At 36.8% G+C, this 23,104-nt stretch overlaps 1 protein-coding gene across 5 annotated transcripts in view; it reads left to right on the top strand.

Moving 5' to 3' along the window:
- The window catches only part of KLHL13 (kelch like family member 13), a 201,843-nt gene extending 192,641 nt beyond the window's left edge, over positions 1–9,202 (top strand). For all 5 annotated transcript variants that reach the window (XM_025373411.1, XM_025373410.1, XM_025373412.1 and 2 more), the window contains 2 exons: positions 5,073–5,186; positions 7,623–9,202. In XM_025373411.1, the coding sequence (XP_025229196.1) occupies positions 5,073–5,186; positions 7,623–8,110 (602 nt within the window). In that variant the 3' untranslated portion in view covers positions 8,111–9,202. The remainder of the gene's footprint in view (positions 1–5,072; positions 5,187–7,622) is intronic.
- The last annotated feature ends 13,902 nt before the right edge of the window (positions 9,203–23,104 follow it).

Genomic DNA, 23,104 nt, shown 5'->3' with positions numbered 1-23,104 from the left:
CAATAAAATTTCTAAAGCTTAACCTAAGGATGATGACTTAAAAAATTTCCCCTCTAATGGTATATATAGGTTCATTTTAATCTTATTTCATAAACTGCATTTAAAAAATACACATGTCATTATAATACAGGCACAAACCATCTATTCCAAGAACTCTAATTCTAGTTATCATCCAATTATTTGATATTTTATTCCATTTGAAATGATCTATAGATTACAAATCTATAATGATCTTATAGATTTGTAATCTATAAGTAGCTAAACTTTTGTAGAAAATGATTGTGTCCCTTAAAATCAGCATACCCATCAAATGCATTCTGTACTTAACATTTTATTATACAATACATTGGAAGTTTAAAAAATATTTTGTGATTGACTTAGTAAGTGCACTCAAATTTAGAGTCTTGATTTCAGGAGAAAAAAAGGTCAAAGAGAGTCATCAGATAAAGCCAAGAAGCAAGAGGTTTCATTTCTTTCTGATCCACTCCACCCACTTTGAGCTCTTTCTGTGTTATACTCAAATAGAAGCAAGAAGTAGCTTGTCTTGTCATGTCACATTCTATATTACTGAGGTAACCAAACTTGATGAAACCTGCCTTGATTACTATTGCTCCCAAAGAATAATATTAATGAAATTTCCTGAATTTTATCTATTGATCTTCTTTCTCTTTATATAAATAAAAAGTGAATTTGTATTAGTTGGCTTTTCCAGTTTTCTTGGGCCCATTGTTTTTGCAGAATAGCAGATTTTGATTCTAAAGAAACTCGCCTATATTTCTGAATGTTCCTTCCAGAAACTGAGTTTTTAACATTTCCCTTACCCTACAAGTGCTTTTTAAAAATAGAATTCCCCCTTCAATGCACACATTAACATCTATTATAATAAATTAACATTCCCATTGTAACTGATTAAGTTGACATGTTCATATGCCTTTGTAAATAGAAGGAGGTGATGGGAATGGGTAGCAGGAAAAGGGGACTGATGGGAAAGTCATTTAACAGGTTGATTAGTACCAATATATCACTTCTTACACACAGTAACCATTGCCTGTATATAATTATGAAAAGAAAAATTTAATGGGTACAAAAATAGTTAGCATGAATTAATAAAGCCTAGTATATGATAGCACAGCAGGGTGACTATAGTCAATAATAATTTAATTGTATGTTTTACAATAAGTATGAGTATATATAATTGTATTATTTGTAACACAGAGGATAAATGCTTAAGAGGATGGATACTCCATCTTTTATGATGTGATTATTATACATTACATGCCTGCATCAAAACATCTCATGTACCCCATAAAAATATACACTTACTATGTACCCACAGAAATTAAAAATTAAAAAAAGAAAACAGTGGAAACATTTGCAAGACAGTTTAGATCACTTTAATGCATTTGGTCTTTTAAAATCTTTTCATGGGGTACTTGGACCAAAGGAAACCTAAGCCCATTGTTCATGGAAAAAAGACTGTGTGTGTGTGTGTGTGTGTGTGCGCGCGCGTGCGTATGCACTAGCACACGTCTGCTCACCTGGTTTCGTGCTGAAATATAATTCCTTCAAAATGCTGCTTTCCTTTGACACTTGTTACAATGAGAAACTAGGGGAAGCTTAGAGTAGCTGTCACTTAAGTGTAAAAGAAGTCAGTTATTTCTGGTATCTTTCAAAATTGTGTCATATAAAAAAATCAATCTTCCATTGAAGTTTTCTATATTGAAGAAGAATATGACAGCTCCAATATCTTTCACTTCAGTTAAATATTAATAAGTTAAGATTTCAAATAATGAAATAACTTACAGAAAGCATGTTAGATGTTTTTCAAATAAATGCACAATAAAACTACTAAATTTTATTAAATGCCTCTATACCCCCCAAAGGATTTGCGGGTTTCTTGGTCACTCACCAGCGTTCTGTTTCTAGAGTCCATCTCCCCTCTAAGGGAGCCATCATTGTTCAAATGATTTTCTTTAGGCTAATCTCTTTCCTAATCTTAAAGAACAAATAAATTCCACATCATCTTTTAGGACCGATTCTGGATTTCTATGGAATTATCTCGGAAAAGAAGAACTCCTGATATATGTGAGATAACCAACCTAAGTGTAATTCTTAAATTGGAGAGATTCTTTAATGTAAACACTAGGCCACCAGACTACTGAAGTTAATTCTCTAGATTAGGGGCCAGCAAACTTCTGTAAAGGGCCAGAAAGGGTCTATTTCCAGCTTTGTGGGCCATTCAATCTCTGTCACAAGTAATCAACTCTGCTGTTGTAGTGTAAAAGCAACCCTACATAATCCATAAACAAATGAGTGAGGCTGTGCTCCAATAAAGCTTTATTTGTAAACACTGAAATTTGAATTTTATGGAATTTTCATTAGTTACAAAATAGTCTTGATTCTTTTTCAATGTGTAAAAAATATAAAATCATTCATATTTTTATCTTGTGGGCCCTACAAAACAGGAAGTAGCCTGGATTTGGCCTATGGACTGAGGTTTGCTGCCACCTGCTCTAGGTTTTTCCAGTTGCCTCTTTACCATTTCCAACTCTTATAGACTATGATTGAAGCACTGCTTTGTGGCTCCAACTCTTTGCCTTGCATCATCCCTTGCTCCCTCTTCCCATCAGAGTTGTTGGTACTAACCTATATCTGAGTGTCTTATAAATCTGGAAAATGGAAATAAGAGCATGTGTATCTACTTTTTAATTAGATGTATTTTATTTTAAAATAAAATACTATTGATTTTACTGATAACAATAGCAATTCTGCATGGAGAATTGCATGACAATAAAAGTTGACAATAAAAATTAAACGCCTGGAACAGTTAAAGGAGATAGACTTTTAGCTGGAAAAAAGTTCAAGAATGATGGACTATTATATAGTAATTTTGTTATTGGTGGTTAATAGCTATCTTGCACTGAGGGGCTCCTGTATGAGAAAGTATAAATGGATTCTTATAACCACTATTAGGGGAAGATGCAATTAAGTCACTGACAGAGGAATTATCCTTCTACATTGGAAAATATTAATAATAATAAAAAGTGAATAACTATTCAAATTCTAACTCCACTATAGAAAGAATAAGAAGAAACTAAAGGAAATCACATTGGAACAGTTTGAATTAAACATAAGAAAGGAAAGTTACAATCCAAAAATTTCAAAGTTTAAGTCAGAGTCCTGCATTAAGAAAAGTGTAAAGCTATACTGAATCCTGCCTTTGGCTTCAAGTAGATGGAGAAGATGATATCTGGAAGTCTTTTTAGACCCCGTTTCTGATAGGATGTATGGTTTAATTACTTCTAAAACCTTCCCATTAATGGCTTTGCTAATGCCAAGTACCAATCAATGCACTAGGTTTTCTGTTATGTGGTGAGAGAGAGAGAGAGAGAGAGAAATTATATATATATAGAGAGAAATTATATATAGAGAGGGAAATTATATAGAGAGAAATTATATATATATATATATATATATATATAGAGAGAGAGAGAGAGAGAGAGAGAGAGAGAGAGAGATGTGGCAGTTTAACTTGTTATTAATTTTAGAAATAGGGTTTAAAAGAAATAGAATTGGCAAGGATCCAGGCCTAAAGCAAAGAACAAAGCCAACAAAGCAGTAGGTAAAAGTGAGAATAGTAAAAGCTTTTGAAATAAGACTGAAAATTCAAAGCTAAAGTAAGTGGAAAAGGAAGTCAGTAGAGAGATACAAGAAGTGGCATAATATAGGTGTGGTTGGAGGAGAAAAGCATACTTTGCATAGTGAGTTTGATGATGAAATGAAATTATTGAATAGAGAGGAAAAGTAGTTTCTCTCTCTCTCTCTCTCTCCCTCTCTCTCTCTCTCTCTGTGTGTGTGTGTGTGTGTGTGTGTGTGTGTGTGTTTTGCCTGTCACCATGTTATTTTTTTTTAAGTAGAGAATCTCATTCAAAGGTTGATTCATCAGGATTGCATTTGGTTGCAAGTAGCTAAACCTAATTCCAGTGGCTTGATCAAATTGTCCTACTCGATAAACTTCTGCTTACCCGTCACTGCCCAGAACTATATCATATGGTTGACCAAAGCTTCAAGGGAACCTGCTAAATTAAATTTCGTTTTTAGCTTGGTGCAGTTCTTCCCTAAGCAGTGTTGTGGTTCTGTTAGTTTAAAGAAGTGGGGTTGGGGGATGCAAGAAATTGGATTAGCAGTTGGCAGTGTATGCAATAAATAATACGAACTTTTCGAGTTAATCTAGACCTCATGCTTTTGATGAGTTCTCTTAATAGCTTTTCTGCCTTTTAAAAAGTGATTACATTTTCCATCTTTCTTGGTGACATTGTTCTGTTCTTGAGGTTATAACAGATTGATTGAAAGATACTTAAGTGAGTTGAGATCACTTCTCCAAATACATTATGTTAAAAGATGATACATATATTACTGAGAGGAAGTATTCTTAATAAAGACCTTTGTATTATGCCGCAAACCATCTTCAGGTTAAGAGTAGTACTGGATGCAATGATGGTGGGTATATACAAACTATCAGCTTTAAAGTATAAATGTAGAGAAATTGTCATCAGCGTCCACTTTGTAGTCTGTATATGAACTAAAACAGTGGGCTTCAGAACATGAACCAAAAAGTGTGTATACTTTCATTCTCAATGTAAAAGTTTGCTTCTTATGTATTAACGTTTGTTTCTATCAACATGGGGACCCAGAATTGAGTTTTTCATTCCTTTTGATTTTTTTCATCCTTTCTTCCTATGTTTTTAGAGCAAAGAAAATGGAGAAATGTCAAATTATTAATATGTAAACAGATTACAGAATAAATCTTAGTGATTTCTGCAATGACAGAAATTTGTTAGATTCTTACACTATCTAGTCTAATGTAACATGTACTAATAGTTTATATTATTAATATAGTCTCAATAATTACTATAAGAGCTCCCCCCACAGTCTTTCACATATCTATCATAGCTGTAATAGATATGTTTAAAGTGTTTGGATACTATTACTGTTCCACTTAAGAGAAAAATAATTAATTGCTAAATTTGAAGCTAAAAATCATTTTATTTCTTTTTTGTTTTTTTAAACAGCTACAGTAGAATGTTACAATCCAAGAACAAATGAATGGACCTATGTTGCCAAAATGAGTGAGCCCCACTATGGCCATGCTGGAACTGTGTATGGAGGAGTGATGTATATTTCAGGTAAACAAGTATTATGTTAACACAATGTAATATATAAGCTTTTAACTATATGGTTATCTTTCCGTATAGTGGTAGTAATAATAATAATTCAGGCGTCAGGAGTTTGAGACCAGGCGGGCCAACATGGTGAAACCCTGTCTCTATTAAAAATACAAAAATTAACTGGATGTGGTGGTGCACGTCTGTAATCCCAGCTACTTGGGAGGCTGAGGCAGGAGAATCTCTTGAACCCGGAAGACAGAGGTTGCAGTGAGCTGAGATCACGCCACTGTACTCCAGCCTGGGTGAAAGAGCGAGACTCCATCACAAAAAAAAAAAAAAAAATCCAGAAAAATGGATAATCAAAATATAATTTATGTTGATTTTAGAAACTATTTTTGTGTGTATTTGCATATGAATGCCTTGGGCATTCTGTAGATTTATAAGAGTACTAGTAAACCAATCCTGTTATAAGGTATAACTTAGAAGAAATTGAAAAGCATTCAAATTTTGCTTTCCAGTTCCCATGCTCTGTATTCAAATAAGCACCATTCATAGTTTCTGTAGCAACAGTTAATTCATTTTATTTAAGGTTTAGCTAAACTGTGTGAAGGAGTGTATCATTATATAACATATAAGCTCTCCTATGCATAAAACATGCTTCCAGTATGCATAATAGTACATAATAATATTCATTCTCTCTTTCAGTATAGCCCATAATATGGGTTTCCTTCTTCCTTAGCATTATAAGAGGATTCTACTATGGTGTCCTTGCATAAATATTTCTGTGCTGATTATCTGTATTTTATGCACATGAAGATATATTTTTCTGTTAAAAAATTCTGAAATGGATATAGTTCATTCACAGTGTCCCAGCAGCAACTTTCATTCTCAAATTGTTGGTGTTTAAATCAACATACTGTCAAATTTCTTTCTTTTTTTTAATGCATTTTCTGCTTTTGTTCTCCTGTAAAATTTAGGAAGAAGTCTCACTTGAATGTAAAGACCACCTCTGGTACTGACATTTAACTTTGTTAGTCAGGTTATTATCACCTGGCCCTGACACACTCTACATGGGACAATTCTTCCCCATTGAATGAAGGCCTGCCAGTGCCAGGCCAGCAGCTACATTACTAGAGACCAAAGGTGTAAAGGCGATATTTGTGGCCTGATTGTCTGACCACTGCCTTATGAAATCTGTAATCAATAAGAATCGATGAAAGGCCTGTAGCATATGATTGGCAGGTTTCTGGTGTTAAACTCATGAGCAACTACAGAATGTCTTATATTGGAAGAACCATACAGGTAATAAATATGCTCCCATTAATCCGTGATTTATACCATCTATCTATTTTATGTGGGCAGCTGCTGTACCATTATAATGAGAGCTCCAACTCCTCTGAGAAAAATGACACCTGAATTGTTTTAGTGGTGCTTTGGCATAACTGGCGTGTATTGCAGAAATGACCTTCCCAATTAAGAGTGGTTAGAAAGTATGGCTGATTTTCAAAACAATGAACACTGTTTTGCTTTCTGGGAATTCTGTAAAGTACAGAGAAAATATTTTTAAAAAGCAGAAGAAAACAGTGATAGTGACTGCCATCTGGCCACTTGACAGTAAAACTTTGAATAATTTGACTGAAAATTAGCTTACTTCTCTCCCTTGTCTACAGAAGGTATAGTTTGATACTTTCGTTGTAGAGACTGATTTATATGTGATCTAAGAGTACACTTTGTAGATGATACAGACTCAATAAGATTAACAACAAATTGCTGCATGTATAAAATTCCACGTATATTCAGCATTCAAATTCTTTAGATTTTTAAACATGCATTCTGATAACAGATGACATTATCTATCCTCACTCTGCCCACAGAAAACTCTATAAACATAAACAATTCTGAATATTCTTATAAGCTTATACACTTGTGCAAGACTTTCAACTTTTCCAAGGCATTTTTGAGAAATATCTCACTTCAGAGTCACAATCATGATGCAATAACTGGAGTAGATATTGTTTTGTGGCAAGTGAGGAAATGGGCGCCTGGAATTTAATGTGCTCTAGCCCAGTGCTCAGCACCCAGAGGATACCCACTAAAAGGCAGTAAGGAGTGAATGATGCTTTGTAGATGGAATTTACTACAGATCCAACTCTATCAGTGACCAAAATATATTTTCCTTCAGCAAAGTCTTTTAAAAACACCATGGATCTCCATTTGAGAAAGTCATTGCAATAATGTGATTGTTTTGTTCTTTAAGAAGATGAAAATGCTATTTTCTTTATTTTTGATCCAGAGAATGTATTTATGGAGGGAAGACAGTCCTAAGAACAGTATTGATAAGCTATATGTCATAATATGTGGCTAAAAGTTAATTATCTCTGACAGAGCTCTTTTAATTATTTTTGCATTTCTATAACAATCTATTTACTTCACACCTATTGTTTTATTCTTTAGGAGGAATTACTCATGATACTTTCCAAAAGGAGCTCATGTGCTTTGACCCTGATACTGACAAATGGATCCAGAAGGCGCCAATGACCACGGTCAGAGGTCTGCATTGCATGTGTACAGTGGGAGAAAGGCTCTATGTCATTGGTGGCAATCACTTCAGAGGAACAAGTGATTATGATGATGTCCTAAGCTGTGAATACTATTCACCTATCCTTGACCAGTGGACCCCAATTGCTGCCATGTTAAGAGGGCAGAGTGATGTTGGGGTCGCTGTCTTTGAAAATAAAATCTATGTGGTTGGGGGGTATTCTTGGAATAATCGTTGTATGGTAGAGATAGTGCAGAAATATGATCCAGATAAAGATGAATGGCATAAGGTTTTTGATCTCCCAGAATCCCTTGGCGGCATTCGTGCTTGCACACTCACAGTTTTTCCACCAGAAGAAACCACACCATCACCTTCTAGAGAGTCCCCTCTTTCTGCACCTTAAGATCATCTCTACAACTAAGATGCTGTAGTTCTATCTTTGCAATGTGTCATAAATTCTCTTCTTTTTCCCCCCTTAAGTAGTATATATGTTAGGATTAGCCTCCAGTAATTGATACAGATATTGGAAAAAAGACAACATTGATGTTATTTGTGCTGTTTGTTTGGCCTAGAGTGTTTATAAAGTGGTAACACAACCATTCTGGAAATGTATCCCATAGAAGCTGATGTTTAACATATGAAAAAAAAGTATCGTCTATAAAATGTTTCTTCAGTACTTTTTAAATGCTGTGTATTGGGTGTAAGGTATTTGTCATCTTACATTAGTAAACCCAATAAGCCAAGTTGAAGGTGGATTATAGTAAATGTACAACTGTGCTCACTAGGCTTCAAAGTAAAAGTTTTCCTTTCATCTTTGACTGTAAGATGTCAAAGGGAGGCAGCCTGCTTGAACAGGAAACAATGCACAAAAGGTTGTCAACTCGCATGAGCTACCTCCCTCTTTTCATAAAGTATTTTTGACATATCTGTCAACCCACTTGACTGTGTGGGTGCATTGGGAACACAAAGTTTCTTAGACACACAGGAGAAATAGCTTAAATTCACTAATATTAATTTAAAAAGCAGCATGAACCCTCTACTTATAAACAAGGGTTTGGTGTTTTTAAAGTGTGTATACATACATACACATACATACACACACATATGTCAAATATATTTTTTTTAATTGAGTGGCACATAAAATAAATGTGAAATTAAAAAGAATTCTTCCAAAAAGCAGCTTCTATTAAAATGGGAATTCAGTATGCACATAGTGAATGCATATATGTAGAACCATACAGAATTTAGGTGGATAAGGGCTAGAAATTTTGAGCAACAAAATTTGTCACTTGACCAGATTTTATCTTCAAAAATTGTATTCTACTCCTTCTCCTTTGCTGTTGAGGTAACTTGCATATTATACGTATTCTGTATACTCAGTTCATAAGGTTATTTAGCACAAATTGTAGCAGCTTCACCTGGAGAGCTGCTTTTGCTCAACAAATTCAACTTCCATGTTTTATCTTTTTTGTTCAATAAAAAACATTTAATGTCATTTTGGTCTGAGACATCCCATTATTGTCTGATTTGACCTCCTTTGATTAAATATCTATATTTTTGGCATGGCAAAATGTGATCAGAATTTACAGCTCTGAGCAGCTTGGATGAGTGAATATTTATGCTTTTTTATTCAAGGAAAAAAAGAATTTGACAAAGTCTAACTTTATTCATCAAAACTCATTGCTGGTGGTGTTTGGGGAATTAGATTATGGAAGATGCTAACTGGCTTTTCATCACCGCAGAACTGCCAACCATGTCTAAACCAAAAGAGCAATTACAATTCTGAGTTTAGTCTCCCTGATCTTCAAGAGGATCCATCTTGCCTGATGAGAAGGGATTGTGTAAAATTATCTTAGAGATTTGTCTTGACCTAGGATCCCAAAGGAAAAATGTTTTTGTGAAAGATTATTTGAGAATTATATTAGCATCATATTGTGATCTTCTCTACTTTATCTGCAGATGATCGGATTAAATCTGAGCCAAAAATTTAGGGCTATGAAAATACAACTAGTGAGTCTCCAAATTTCTTTACCATTGGGTAATTAACAGTGCAGATGTCACTGCCTCTATCTTGAGTTAAATAATTAAGTAAACAATTTTCTCAGTAGCAGTACATTTGAATATTAGGAAAGCTTGTTATGAATTTGAAAATCCCTCTTGAGCATTATTGTTCTTAAGTCAGAGCAGCTGGTCAATGGTATCAGTTATCTGTTTATAGGCAGAGTGGATTCAGCCATTTGCACATAGTTAACACCTGTCTAAAAATGGAGGCATTATATGGTTTCGCTGTGTCCCCATCCAAATCTCATCTTGAATTGTAGCTCCCATAGGGACCCAGTGGGAGGTAATTGAATCATGGGGAGGGGTTTTTCCCATGCTGCTCTCATGATAGTGAAAATGTCTCATGAGATCTGATGGTTTTATAAAGGGCAGTTCCTCTGCACACGCTCTCTTGCCTGCCACCACGTAAGACGTGGCTTTGCTCCTCCTTCACCTTCTGCCATGATTGTGAGGCCTCCCCAGCCATATGGAACTGTGAGTCCATTGAACCTCTTTTTTCTTTATAAACTACCCAGTCTCAGATATTTCTTCATAGCTGTGGGAAAATGGACTAATACAAGGAGTATATAAGACAGATTGATAATTCAGAAACAATGATCAGGCATGGGGGCATGCCTGATCAAATGGCTCTTCTCCAAGCAGCAAAAGTTCTTTCCATCTTGTGGCCTCCCCTTTTAAGTTCTCAAGAGTCCTCTCCATTCAGTCAGAAGAAGAAAAATCGAGGGTTGCAGGTGGGAGGGCTATAGTGGTCAGGCTCGAAAGAAGCATACATTACCTCTACTCACATCACCTGTCCCCACATTCTAGTGGCCAGAAGTCAGTTCTGTGGCTACATATGAACACAAAAGAAACTAGAAAATATCAGACAGTTGTGTGCCCAGAAAGACGAAGAAATGGGGCTGATGATCTTCTAGCAGTCTGCCACAGGGAATAACACAAAACATACATATCCACTTCTGTTTGACAACGTAGCTTTTCTGCATCTATGTATGTTATTTACAATATAATGTATTTCACACTTTACTGTAGTTGCTATTACTAAACAATTCTAACACCTGGAAAATTATTACACATTTTGCTTTACAGTGAATTAACTATTTGTCTTTGTGAAAAAATACCTGCCAGTTATTAGTTGGCTTTATAAGCATTTCTCACATTTGCTCTTCTTAAGTTCTTAGCCTACTTGAAAGAGGAGTTATAGAATTCACTAAATCTCAAAAGGTTTGTGATTTTCCTTCTTGGTCAAGATTACTGGAATATGAAAAATGAAGAAAGAATTTGCCTATTTCTATAATTTTTAGAAAATTCATCTGATAATCAGTATTTGCCCTGAAAGGTGAAATTATGACCTGAAACGCTTTCCTTTCTAAAATTAGAGACTAAAATATACATACATACATAAATACATACATATGTAATATTTCTTTGGGAGTTGCTAAAATGATTCTATATTAGCCTACAACAGGGTGCACCACAGGGAAATTAAGTCCTGTCTTATTTAAGTAGTTCCACCATGTGACCTTTTATTTTCTCATTTCAAGGGCCTTTGCATGTTTTCCTCCCACAAGAATAGTAAGCAAACATTCTTGTGTGCAAAGTTGGCTGTGCCTCTAATTTTATTCTTAGCTCCTATGCCTAAACCACAGGTTTAGTCCTTTGCACATCAAATAGCTTTGTGAGTAGGCAGGAAGAAAAGTAAATGCAAAGCAAGTTCTTAGAGACTAAGGGAATTTTATTTTAAATTGGTCAAATAATTTGGTGTTTAAAACCTCTGGTATTTATAAAAATGCAAAATATAGAAAAATTGAAAAGTATAAGAAGAAAAAAGTCATCCATCATCTTCCACATATCAAGATCACTACTGCCAATTATGAGTATATTGTTTATACACAATTATTTAAAAATCAGCATGATTTTTGTATATACTATATAAAGTATGTTCTGATACATCAATACATCATTTTCTGGTATAAAATACATTCTAATACACCCATGCACTAACGTCTGATACAAAATACATCAATGCAATATTTAGGATGCAATTTTGTAATGTGTAGTAAGTGAAGTTTAACAATTAGGTAATGTGTTGGGCATTTGTCAGTTTAAAAATTACTGAATATTGACATGATCAAATCAGATGTTTGTGTAATTAAGCAATAGTGATGCCAGACAATTAAAACACTTATTTCATCAGTGAACCTAATTTGCATAATTCATATCTCATAGTGGATATTTCATCTCTATTTACATTTAGTGTTCCTTAATCATGTATTGTCAAGTATTATCAAAGCTTTATCAAATGTATCTTTACCTTGTATGTGTTATTTGGCAATGAGATTAAGATTAACAAAGATTGAATTAAAAAAGTGAGACTAAAGGCCATACATTTATTGAAAGAAAAAAGGAGGGGATATTACAACAGGGCTTGACAAACTTTCTGTAAAGAGCCAGTAAATATTTTAATCTTTGTGGGCCATATGGTCTTCATCACAACTACTCAAGTCTGCTGTTGCAGTGTGAAGGCTGATGCAGACAATATGTAAATGAATGAGTGTGAATGTGTTTCAATAAAACTTTATTTATAGACACTGAAATTTGAATTTCATATTATTTTCATGTATTACAAAATATTCTTCTTTTGACTTATTTCAACCATTTAAAAATGTGAAGACCATTCTTAGCTCATGAGCCATACCAGATTTGGTCCACAGGCTGTAGTTTGTTGACCCCTGCATTACAAAAGCATATTTCATTACCATTCTTTTATTCTTTCAACACAAATTTATTGTGATCCTATTTCATATCAGTCAGTGAAAAGTCCTAAGGCTACACAGATGAATAAAACAATTCCTGCTGTCATGAGCTCAATCTAATTTGGGAGATAGGTACTTACACCGTATTGTGCTTGAGGCTATGATGGGTGTAAAGAAGCAACATCTGAGCAGAGTCATAGAAATAGGTCTTTGTAAAATGAGTGGAAGGCTATAAAGAAATGAGTGGAAGGCTATAAAGAAATGAGGACCTGCCCTAATAAAATACAGTTTCTGTGGCCACAAATGTGGAAATGAGAGAGTACTCATAGGGAAAGGGTAACCTCTCTTTGAAATCCTAGCACCTATCCTCTGAGGTACAACTTCCTGTTGCAAATCTCTCATTAATTACACCAACTACCAACCTGCTGGTTCTGTGCTAGATAGAGTCATATACAACTTGTCCTTCAAAATACTCTGTAACTCAGCAAAAATCAGGATGGAATATTTCATATGGTTTCTCTAAATCCTTAGTGTACTGGGTGCCTTTTACTACAAGAAGCAGAAAACCCCAACTTTTAACAATAAGGAAATGTGTTTTCTCACAAATCTTCAATGCCTTTTTGGAGGTAAAAGAAGACTCAGGCATGGTATAATTAGCTAAATGTCCTCAAACACCTAGGGTTTTTCTTTTTCTTCACATTCCGTTTACAATAGCTTTGCAAACACTGTGTTGCCAGTATCATCTCTAGTTAAGACCCAGAGAGAGAAAACCTCTCCCCTACCATGAAATTTAAATCCTTCTTTTCAGTCTGATGGAGTCAACTTAGGAGATATGACTGCCCCTGGCCCAGTTGCCAGGGGAATTTCATGCATGGATTGGCTTAGACTAATTATCTTATATGAAATCATTATGGAATTAACCATAATACCCTTCTCAGTCAGGAAGAACAAAAGGAAAACACATAGGGAAACGAAATTTAGCTAATTGGATTTACTTTGTTCAGTTTGTCTGTAATCAGCTTGGGTTTTTTCTAGATTAGTGTTTTTCAAAGTCTGGTCATAACTTATTAGTACAAAACTTCTCAAAATATGGTCTAGGCACACTGGTGTCCCTGAGACCATTTCAGACGGTTCACAAGGTCAAAATCATTTTCATCACAATAGTAAGACATTTGCCTGTTTCACTCTCATTTCCCCACAAATGTACAGTGGAGTTTTCCAGAGGCTAAAGAATGCATAATGATATAGTTGATCAGTCAGGTAATAGAATATGAGTTTATACATGCTTTATTTAAAAATATTCTCATATTTCATTTTGAAATGCAGTAAACATCAGTAGATATAATCCATATGAACAAAACCTCTTCCGTGTCCTCAAAAAATTTAAGAGTGTAGAAGAGTACTGAGACCAGAAAGATTGAGAACAGCTGGTACAGCTGGTGTTAGTTCTAAAATTGATTTAGCAACATTTTTTACAGAAATGGAATAAAACATAGAGTGTACTATATACATCATAATTTTAAGTTTTTTGTGAATTTTTATTTTGGTTATATATGTGTATATATATACATATTACATATTTATGTATACATATATACTTATACACATATACATACCCATGTAGGTATATATAATAAAAATGTTCACAAAACAATACACATACAGACACACACACGGTTGCAATGTAAATAATGTAAATATTTCTTAATGTGGGGCCTGATCAAAAATGGTTGAAAACACTGTTCACTAGCTGCTGACCATACTCTGTATAACAAAAGCCTTCCTTCCACCACCACCAAGGAGCACACTGAAGCTTTCTTGATTGCTCAAAGTCCTGATACCAAAGAGCAAGATGCAGAGAGATACATTACCTAAGGTCTGATTTCTCAGTTCTCATGTCTTAAAACTTACTCATTTCCTTGGTAATGAAAACCAAAACCCAGAGGAAGACAACTACCTATAGGTTCCCTCCTGATCTTAGAGGAATTTGCATGATAGCTACATTAGAGGAGAACACATAACACCAAATGTACCATAAATGGTACACAATCTTAGTAGCAGGCTTTTAAATTCCTCATACAAATCTCTTAATGAAGGCATTTCCCAAAAGGAACAGTAGTTCTAGTAGACATTAGTGAATATGGAATGAAAAGAGGCCCTGATTGTAAGCCACAGAAACTAAACTCCAACCAGCTTACTCTAAAAGGAAAAACATAGTAGACCAGTAGTGGGACATCTCTCAAATCCTTAGGAAGACCAGAACTGAAGCTAGGATACAGTAAAAACTGGAGAAAGAAACAAATGCTGACAGTACTCTGTGACTCTGCTTTTCTCTGAGGGTGAGATTCATTACCTCCTCCTGCAGACCAGCTTCCTTGACATGGTACTGACTGTGATTGGGAGCTCCCAAAACTTCCAGCTTTCCTCACCATAAAGAAAATGTCACCCACTCCACATCATCAGTTAAAGACTCCTTGGTAATCACAGTCATTGACCAGGTTTAGCTCAAATACCTTTGGATCAATAAGCAAGGGCTCTGCCAAAGGGCCTGAGTGCTGATATGAATGCTGGTGACTCAATCCCTACAAAAGATACTTTTCCATGAACGAGGAAGTTATTTGTGCCAAGCAGTCCCCCAAATTGATGTCTACAACAATAGCTAGGTCAAGGTACAGTTACCCTCCTGATGTCCAAAGGGAAATGTGTGTGTTTGCCAGTCAAGAGGCCAGATATTTCTAAAAAGTTGACAGAGTCCATGAAGAGAGCTGATCTCTACTCAAGAGTCAGTGAGTACCATACCATTTTCTACTTTCCACCTCACCAAAGCTTGGGCATGCATTCAGGCTTTCCAGTGTTCAAAAAGCCATCATTATGGCCAAGAATGGGAGGCAACCAGGGAGGGAGAATTTGCACTGTTGCATCTCATAATGGATTGCCTTCACTGTATGCTATCTTGATTTAGGTAGAAAAAACAAGTGCAAAATGACAAAATACGGCATAATCTGAGCTAACATTTCAAAGCATTTGTTTTAGACTACTTAAAAAGGAAGCCACCAAGCTCTTAGTTAAACAAAACAAATATGTGATGAAGTTGCTGTAGCAAATCTTAGTAATAAGGCTCAGTCTGGAATAGCTGGGAATGTGGCAGCAGGGCACCCAAACACATTTAGCATGTTCTAGCCTTAAACATTTATATTCATGCTCTATGGCAGGAAGGAAGAAGCAGAGGCACAGTGCTGAAAAAAAAAAAAAAAAAAAAAAAGGCTTGTGCCCTCCATCAGAGAGAAAATCCCCTGCTCTAGAGCTGTTTCTGTGGGACAAATTAGAGTGAGCGGAGGTCAAGACACTCGGACACAGGAGCAGGTGCCTGAAGTCTGCAAGAAGTCACAAAGTTGGGATATCTGTGACCTTCCTTATCATATTTTGTGTCTCCTCTCTGGTCCTTTATTAGAAGATTGCCCGTATTAAACCTAATTGACTTTTGACACCCTCATGTCAGTGAGATAAGATACTATCTGCTGGAGGAATTAAGAAGGTTGCAAGGAAGGTGTGGATACATTTGGAAGGCTTCTGAATGCCTGCATATAGGTCATAAGTCTCCACTAATTTGGGGCCCAGAATAAAATGTTTGGGACAACTGATAGAGATACAAAAGGTTTCCAAGGACATGGCAATTCCTAGAGGTGTGGTAGTGGTGGGCCGTCAGCAAAACTCATCCTGTGAAGAAGGTAGAGGAGGTCATAGATAGAGATCTGTTCTTCAGGTTTTTCAAGTCAGTGAGTTGGCAAGAAGAGTTGACTTATGCATACACACCCATCTTCTGCCTTCTCCCTCATGCTAAGTGTTCAGGTCAATATGAGTCTTAGATATTCCATGTAGGCCTGGATGAGTTTAGGAAGGACACAGTCAGGGTCATGGGGGAGCCAGGGAAGGGAGACATTTTATTACTGTGCCCTCCTACCCATTTCACAAAACCATTGTCCCTCTTATGCCAGGATGAGGCATAATAGCAAAATGACCAGAGACAGAAGATGGGCACCATAATATTTCAAACTTGATGGTGCAAGGAAGCCCATAACTTGAGAGCTTTTTACAAGGAATAAAGACTTTATTTTTCATTTCATTTTTAATATTAAAAATTTCAAATGTACTGATAAGTAGAGAGAATGGTGTAATGAACAGGTGCATACTCATTTACATGTAACAATTGTAAACATTTTTTCATATTTGCTTAATCTAATTTTTGTTAAAGTATTTTAAAGTAAATAATTAACATTATGACCTTTCTCCCCTAAATACTTTGGTATGTATATTTACAACTGAAGGAATTCTCCTTCTTAAAACAAACACCATTATCCTACCTAATAAAATTTGTAATTTTGATCACAGTACACATTTAAATATGCACTAAATATTAACATTTCCCAGTTATTCCCCAACTATCTCATACAAGCCTTTGTTCAAGCCAGAATAGAAGAGGGCTTTGTGGCCCGAGAGGACAATTTTAGAATATTCGCTAGTACAAAAGTAAGAAAGGTAGGCACCATCTATGTATGATGTCTCAGTCAAGTCTCTGAACATGCTGGTCCTGTGGTGGAAGGTGGGGTTGTTGTAGCCCAACGGCTCAAAAGGCTAATGATCACCACCAGTGAAAAATTTTCTAACAATAGAAATTTTCATCAGGGATTCAGGAGGGTGATTTTTTTCAGAGCTGTCAAAAGCAGAGCCAGAAACCTGAGAAGTATGCCTGGGAAATCTATGGCATTGAACACAAGTGAGCTTTTATATTTATTATAGTAAGCTAAACTAATGTAACAAACACACCCAAAATGAAAATGGCTCAAATAAAACGTGTTTACTTCTTACTCATAGAAGAGTTAAGCACTGTGTTCCAGGTCTAAGGGTAGCTGTGTTCCGTGCAGTCACTCAGGAACTGTCTTTTATCTATGGCTTCCCAAACAGCCATTATCATCTCCAAGCCACTGAGTAAGAACAGGGGAGGATGGATCAGTTGAAGAGCAGGTGGGAAGATTTGTTGGCCAGATCTGGATGTAGTGCACATTAATTCTCACACTACTTTCAAGGAGAGTAGGAAATATAGGCTAAGGTTGAACTCTGAAGAAAGGGAAAAATTGTGGTAAAGCGCCAGCAGATCCAGCCATAGTGAGTTTCACCTTTGATTTCAGATACAGGCTGTTTCCAAGGAACTGGCAGCATATCATATAGGGTCTGTGAGTAAAAGATCTCATCGAGTATATGAGATCTTAAAGTTAGAGAGAGGACAAGAATGGGCTGCTTTTGCACATATCAGTGAGGGAACCCCCATTGGCTATGACTTCACACTGTGAGGTCAGGGTAGCAGGTGTAAAAAATTTCATAACTTTTACCTTTGCCACTAATTCGTAGGTGAGTTCCTGAAGTACGGTCATGCATTGCTGAATGATGGGGATACATTCTAAGAAATATGTCATTAGGTGATTTCATAGTTGTGTGAATATCACAGTGTACTTATACAAACCTAAATGGTATAGCCTACTACACACCTAGGTTATATGCATCTGCCTAGTTGCACCTAGGTTAGAAACCTGTGCAGCATGTTACTGTACTGAATACTATGGACAATAGTAACACAATGGTAAGTATTTCTGTATACATACATAGAGTAGGTATGGTAAAAATATGGTATTATTATCCTGTGGGACCACCATCAGATATGCAGTTCATTGTTGACCAAAACGTTATGTGGCGCGTGACTGCATATAAGCACAGTGCTAGGGTATCAGAAAGTCAGGGAACTGTAAGCTATGCTTATTCAGCAGAATGGGCTGAATGTAATTCAGCCTCGTGTCAAGTGAAGAATCAAGAGCAAAATACAGGAAGAAACTGAGTCATGACCTCTGAGGTATGGTTTGATTTTTTTTTTTTTTTTGGTAAGAGAAAAACGTAAAACCCATAGCTATGCGCAAGGAATGGTAAAGAGAAATTTGTTATAAATTATTGAAGCAGGGCATAGACCCTGTGTACCATAGTCTCAAACAGGAGGATTTTGATCACTATTGCAGGAGGCTTTTCATATCCGTTCTCCAAGATTGGACCAAAAAAACACAGGAAAAGATTCAAGAGATGAGCCAGGTGAATCGCTTCTGTGAAATGCTTGGGGCTCTGTGACATAATTGTGTTTTCTGACTGCTTTCTGTGTTCCCCTACTTTTTGGGATTCTTCATATTTAAGCTCAATCATTTATTTATACTCAGTGGTATGCAGGCAAACATTTTAACAATCTGGGGAAAAGAAAGGGAGGTGCCCCCATTTATATCATTTGTGGTATAAATATTTCCACCATGGTTGATTTTAAGCTACCATGTACCATTCCTGAAAGTGGAGTTAGGAAGAGACGTAAATAATGATTTCTCCTGAGGCAGTGTAAATCAGCTCCAGGGCACAATTCCATCCAGAGAGAACAGGGAAGAAATATTTTGTCAGGAGTCCTTGGGACATGGCTAGAATACATGACTGTGTACATTTCCTACATCTGTTGGCTGTTCTTTTTGTTTTCTACTCTTTGACGGTTTCCCATTTTAATCTCCATCAGTTACTTACCTCTTCATGTGAGTTATCAGGACTGGTTCTCTCTCATGAGCATATCTGGCAGTAACCTTAGGGGGGATATATAGAAATATCAAGAGTCTCTGGAATTTGAAAGAACATGCACTCATCCATCAGGAAGCCACTACCAATTTTGCTTCCAACGCAAAAATTATGTGTTGTCACAGGTTAAAAAAACAGATTTCAATGAGTTAGCAGGGCATATAAATCGAAGAACTGATCCCTTTGTAGAAGGTGGGTTATGAAGAGTGAACTATCCCTTAGAAGTCTGAAGGTAGTGAGGAAGCAGGAAAAATTGCCTCACAAACACATTGATCAAGGAGCCTCTACATCTTGCTACCTTCCTCTTCACTGTGAAGCAGATAGCAGCCTCAAAGGCATAGACTGAGTCTTACACGTACCACTCATGTTTTTGTATATCTGTGAGGGTGGCCATAATGAGACTTGGGCACCCATTCATATGGGAAATCCCAGCCATATTACTCATGCTGCTTCATAGTCAGGGAGGGGCTGTCTTGTGGTAGACAAAAATCCAACAAGGCATCCTGGAAAATTAAAATGTTCCAACACACCATGAAGGAGTGAGCAATGGGTGGCTTTTAGTAAAGCTACCAAATTAGTGTTTTACTCATTATGGCGGGAGCCACCAATCTGTTCTTTTCTATATATAGTGATCAGACAGCTTACAAAGATCTGAAAACTCAGTGAGCCACCCACCTAGTTCGCTAAGATTTTAAGCATATAAAGGAAACAAACAGTTGTATGGCCCAATGTGCTGGAGGATACTGGTGGACTGACAAATAGTTAGATATAAGAGCACAATAGGTTGTAGAACAATGAGCCCATTTCACGACATCAGTGTCTCTGGAAAATGGTCCTTTTGTTAAGTGAGGGAGAGGTGGATCCAGGCCTCTTGTCAGTCCTTGACAGCGGAAAACGGAGGAAAAATCAGCCCTAGGTTGGCTTAGCTACAGACTCATGGTCATTCACAAGAATGGAGAATAACTCAATTTATAGTTCCTTTGAACTATAAATAGCAGCAATACAAGGTGGGCAACCACCTCTTGAGGAATTTTTCACCAATAGTGAGCATTATCACAACTAGAGAGGCCCATGTGAAAGTGGCAGTGCCATGGAAGGGTTTGACATGGTAATAAGAGCGTGATCAAAGGCTAATCACTGGAGAAAAGAGAAGAGCAACAGTGACACTAATAGTCATGGGCAGAGGCCTCTCAATTACTAGCATAGTATCAAGGACAGAGGCTCTGTTGGGAATGGTGACTAAGCAAAGACTGGGGTTCCCTCCATTCTTAAGTGGGACAAAGAAATAGTGAAATATTACCTGTTTTCACTGTTGTTTTTCCATGTGTCCAAGGTAGAATGTGTGTGGTCCATGAGACTGTATAGAGTCAAAACAGTGAAACTGTAACTGTGTCCACCATTGCCTTCCGGTGAGTCCACGGTAGAATGTGTGGCATTTCTAATCAAAGAAAGAGTCAAGAGAGTTGGCCTGAAGTCTGACATTGCAGCAACACATAACAAGAGGATCTGGCAGCACCTTTGACCCTCAGTGTTTAGGAAGGTCAAAAATGCAAGGATGAAATCAAGTCTTTTGTAGTAACATGGGTGGAGCTGGAGGCCATTATCTCAAGTGAAACAACTCAGAAACAGAAAATCAAACACTGCATGTTCTCACTTATAAGTGGGAGCTAAATAATACATTCACATGGACATACAGAATGGAATAATAGTAGAAGCTCCAAGAGGTGGGAGGATGGGAAGGGGCTGAGGAATGAAAAACGACTTATTGTGTACAATGAACACTATTTGGGTGAGGGTACACAAAAAGCCCAGATTTCACCACTCCACAATATATCCATGTAATAAAACAGCACTTGTGCTCAGTGAATATATATATTTTTAAAAAAGAACACAGTTGATTTGGGCAACGGTGGAAATGAAGTGAAACATGTATCAAAAGGGAGATAGGCAGCCTAGAGCTGGACCATCTGGAGTACAGGAGGCCAGGAACTCCCAGAAAAGGTTTAGCAGGGATACCTGGAAGTAAAGAGAAAGATACTGGTCCTTCGTCAAACAGAAAGCATATACTAATCAGTAAGGATTCATATCCAGTCTTCCTCCACCTGACACCGCCCCTTCTGCCTCACAGTCCCTGGCCTGAGAAATAGACCTCAGGAGGACCAGAACCTGTGACTTACATGTCTGTGTTCAGGAATGAGGAAATGACAAGTCTCATGTGGCTGCGGAGGCCTCAGGATACCTACACCCTTCAAGATTCTTGCCCCGGTTTTCTGTCTCATTAAATACAGAAAAGGTATATGCAAAGCCTTTCCTTCTAAAGTGGGGATCTATGTAGGATTTGGCTCTTTGATTCACTGGAAGCCACCTATCTCCACTGACCTCTTCTTTGCACCACCACCACCACTGGGATCAGCAGCTCTGACTGTCCTCCTAGGTTTCCTCAACCACTTAAGCCAGAAAAATGGTTCATGATCCTGGCAACACAAAAATGAGTGGTAGGCTTCATGTGACATCACCCCTCCAAGATAATACATACTAGATCTCAAATAATGCAATGATAATGTAAGAGATACCTTTTATGGTGAGAGTAAAGAACTTGTATCTTATAATGGTGAATAATCTTTTGTAATTAGCTGGAATAAGCACCTGGCATGCATTCCAGTTTTAGCTATTTCCCCACTGAGAGCTGCACATTCAGTAGCTTTAATTTTTTTGATAAGGGCCCGCTGCTCCCCTGACCTTAGGTCTAGTCCACGTGCCCTCTAAACAGGGAGCTGCCTTCCCAGGAGGCCCCCTGACTGTTAGCTTTTCCTTTATGCAAACCAGTGTCTTGGCTGATTCTTTATCTTAAACCGCCATCCCACTGTTTTTCTGGTTAAATGTGTGCTTAATTGTCTTTCCACCTACTGGTCCCCCTAAGACCTGCATTCATCTCCTTTTATCAATCTGCTTTTCCTTCCTAGTGCTTCTCTTAGGACTAAGTGACAACAATCAAGTCCCAAGAAACAAAGCCTACCACTATTATAAATGACTAGGGGGGCTGCATGTGGTATGCCTTAAAGCACTTTAAAAATGTTTTAATTTTTAATTTTTGTGAGTACATAGTAGATGTATATATTTATGGGGTACATGAGAACTTTTGGTACAGGCAGGCAATGTGTAATAATCACATCATGGAGAATGGGGTAACCATTTGGTCAAGCATTTATCTTTTGTGTTACAAACAATTCAATTATACTCTTTTGATTACTTTAAAATGTACAATGAAATTATTATTGACTATAATCCCCCTGTTGTGCTATCGAATACTCATTATTATTCATTCTTTCTAACTACTTTTTGTACCCATTCGCCTTCCCAACCGCCCCCCCTCCCCACGTCAGCTCCTCCACTACGCTTCCTAGCCTCTGGTAACCATCCTTCTATTCTCTACCTCCACAGGTTCAATTGTTTTGATTTTTAGATTCCACAAAAAAAAAAAATAAGAAAATGTGATATTTGTCTTTCCATGACTGACTTATTTCATAATGAACTTCAGGTCCATCTATGTTGTTGCAAGTGACAAGACTTCATTCTTTTTTATGACTGAATAGAACTCCATTGTGTATAAGTAGCACATTTTCTTTATCCATTCATCTGTTGATGGACACTTAGGTTGCTTCCATATCTTAACTTAGTGTGAGCAGTGCTGCAACAAACATGGGAGTGCAGATATTTCTTTAACATACTGATTTCCTTTCTTTGGGGTATATACCAAGTAGTGGGATTGCTGGATGATATGATAGCTCAATTTTTAGATTTTTGAGGGACCCCCAAATTGTTCTCCATAGTGATTGTACTAATTTACAGTCTCACAAACAGTGTACGAGGGTTCCCTTTCTTCTGCATCCTCGTCAGCATTTGTTATTGCTTGTCTATTGGATAAAAGCTCTTTT

Source organism: Theropithecus gelada, chromosome X, assembly GCF_003255815.1.
Source record: "Theropithecus gelada isolate Dixy chromosome X, Tgel_1.0, whole genome shotgun sequence".
NCBI classification, from domain to species: domain Eukaryota; kingdom Metazoa; phylum Chordata; class Mammalia; order Primates; family Cercopithecidae; genus Theropithecus; species Theropithecus gelada.
This window is presented reverse-complemented; position numbering and strand designations above follow the sequence as displayed.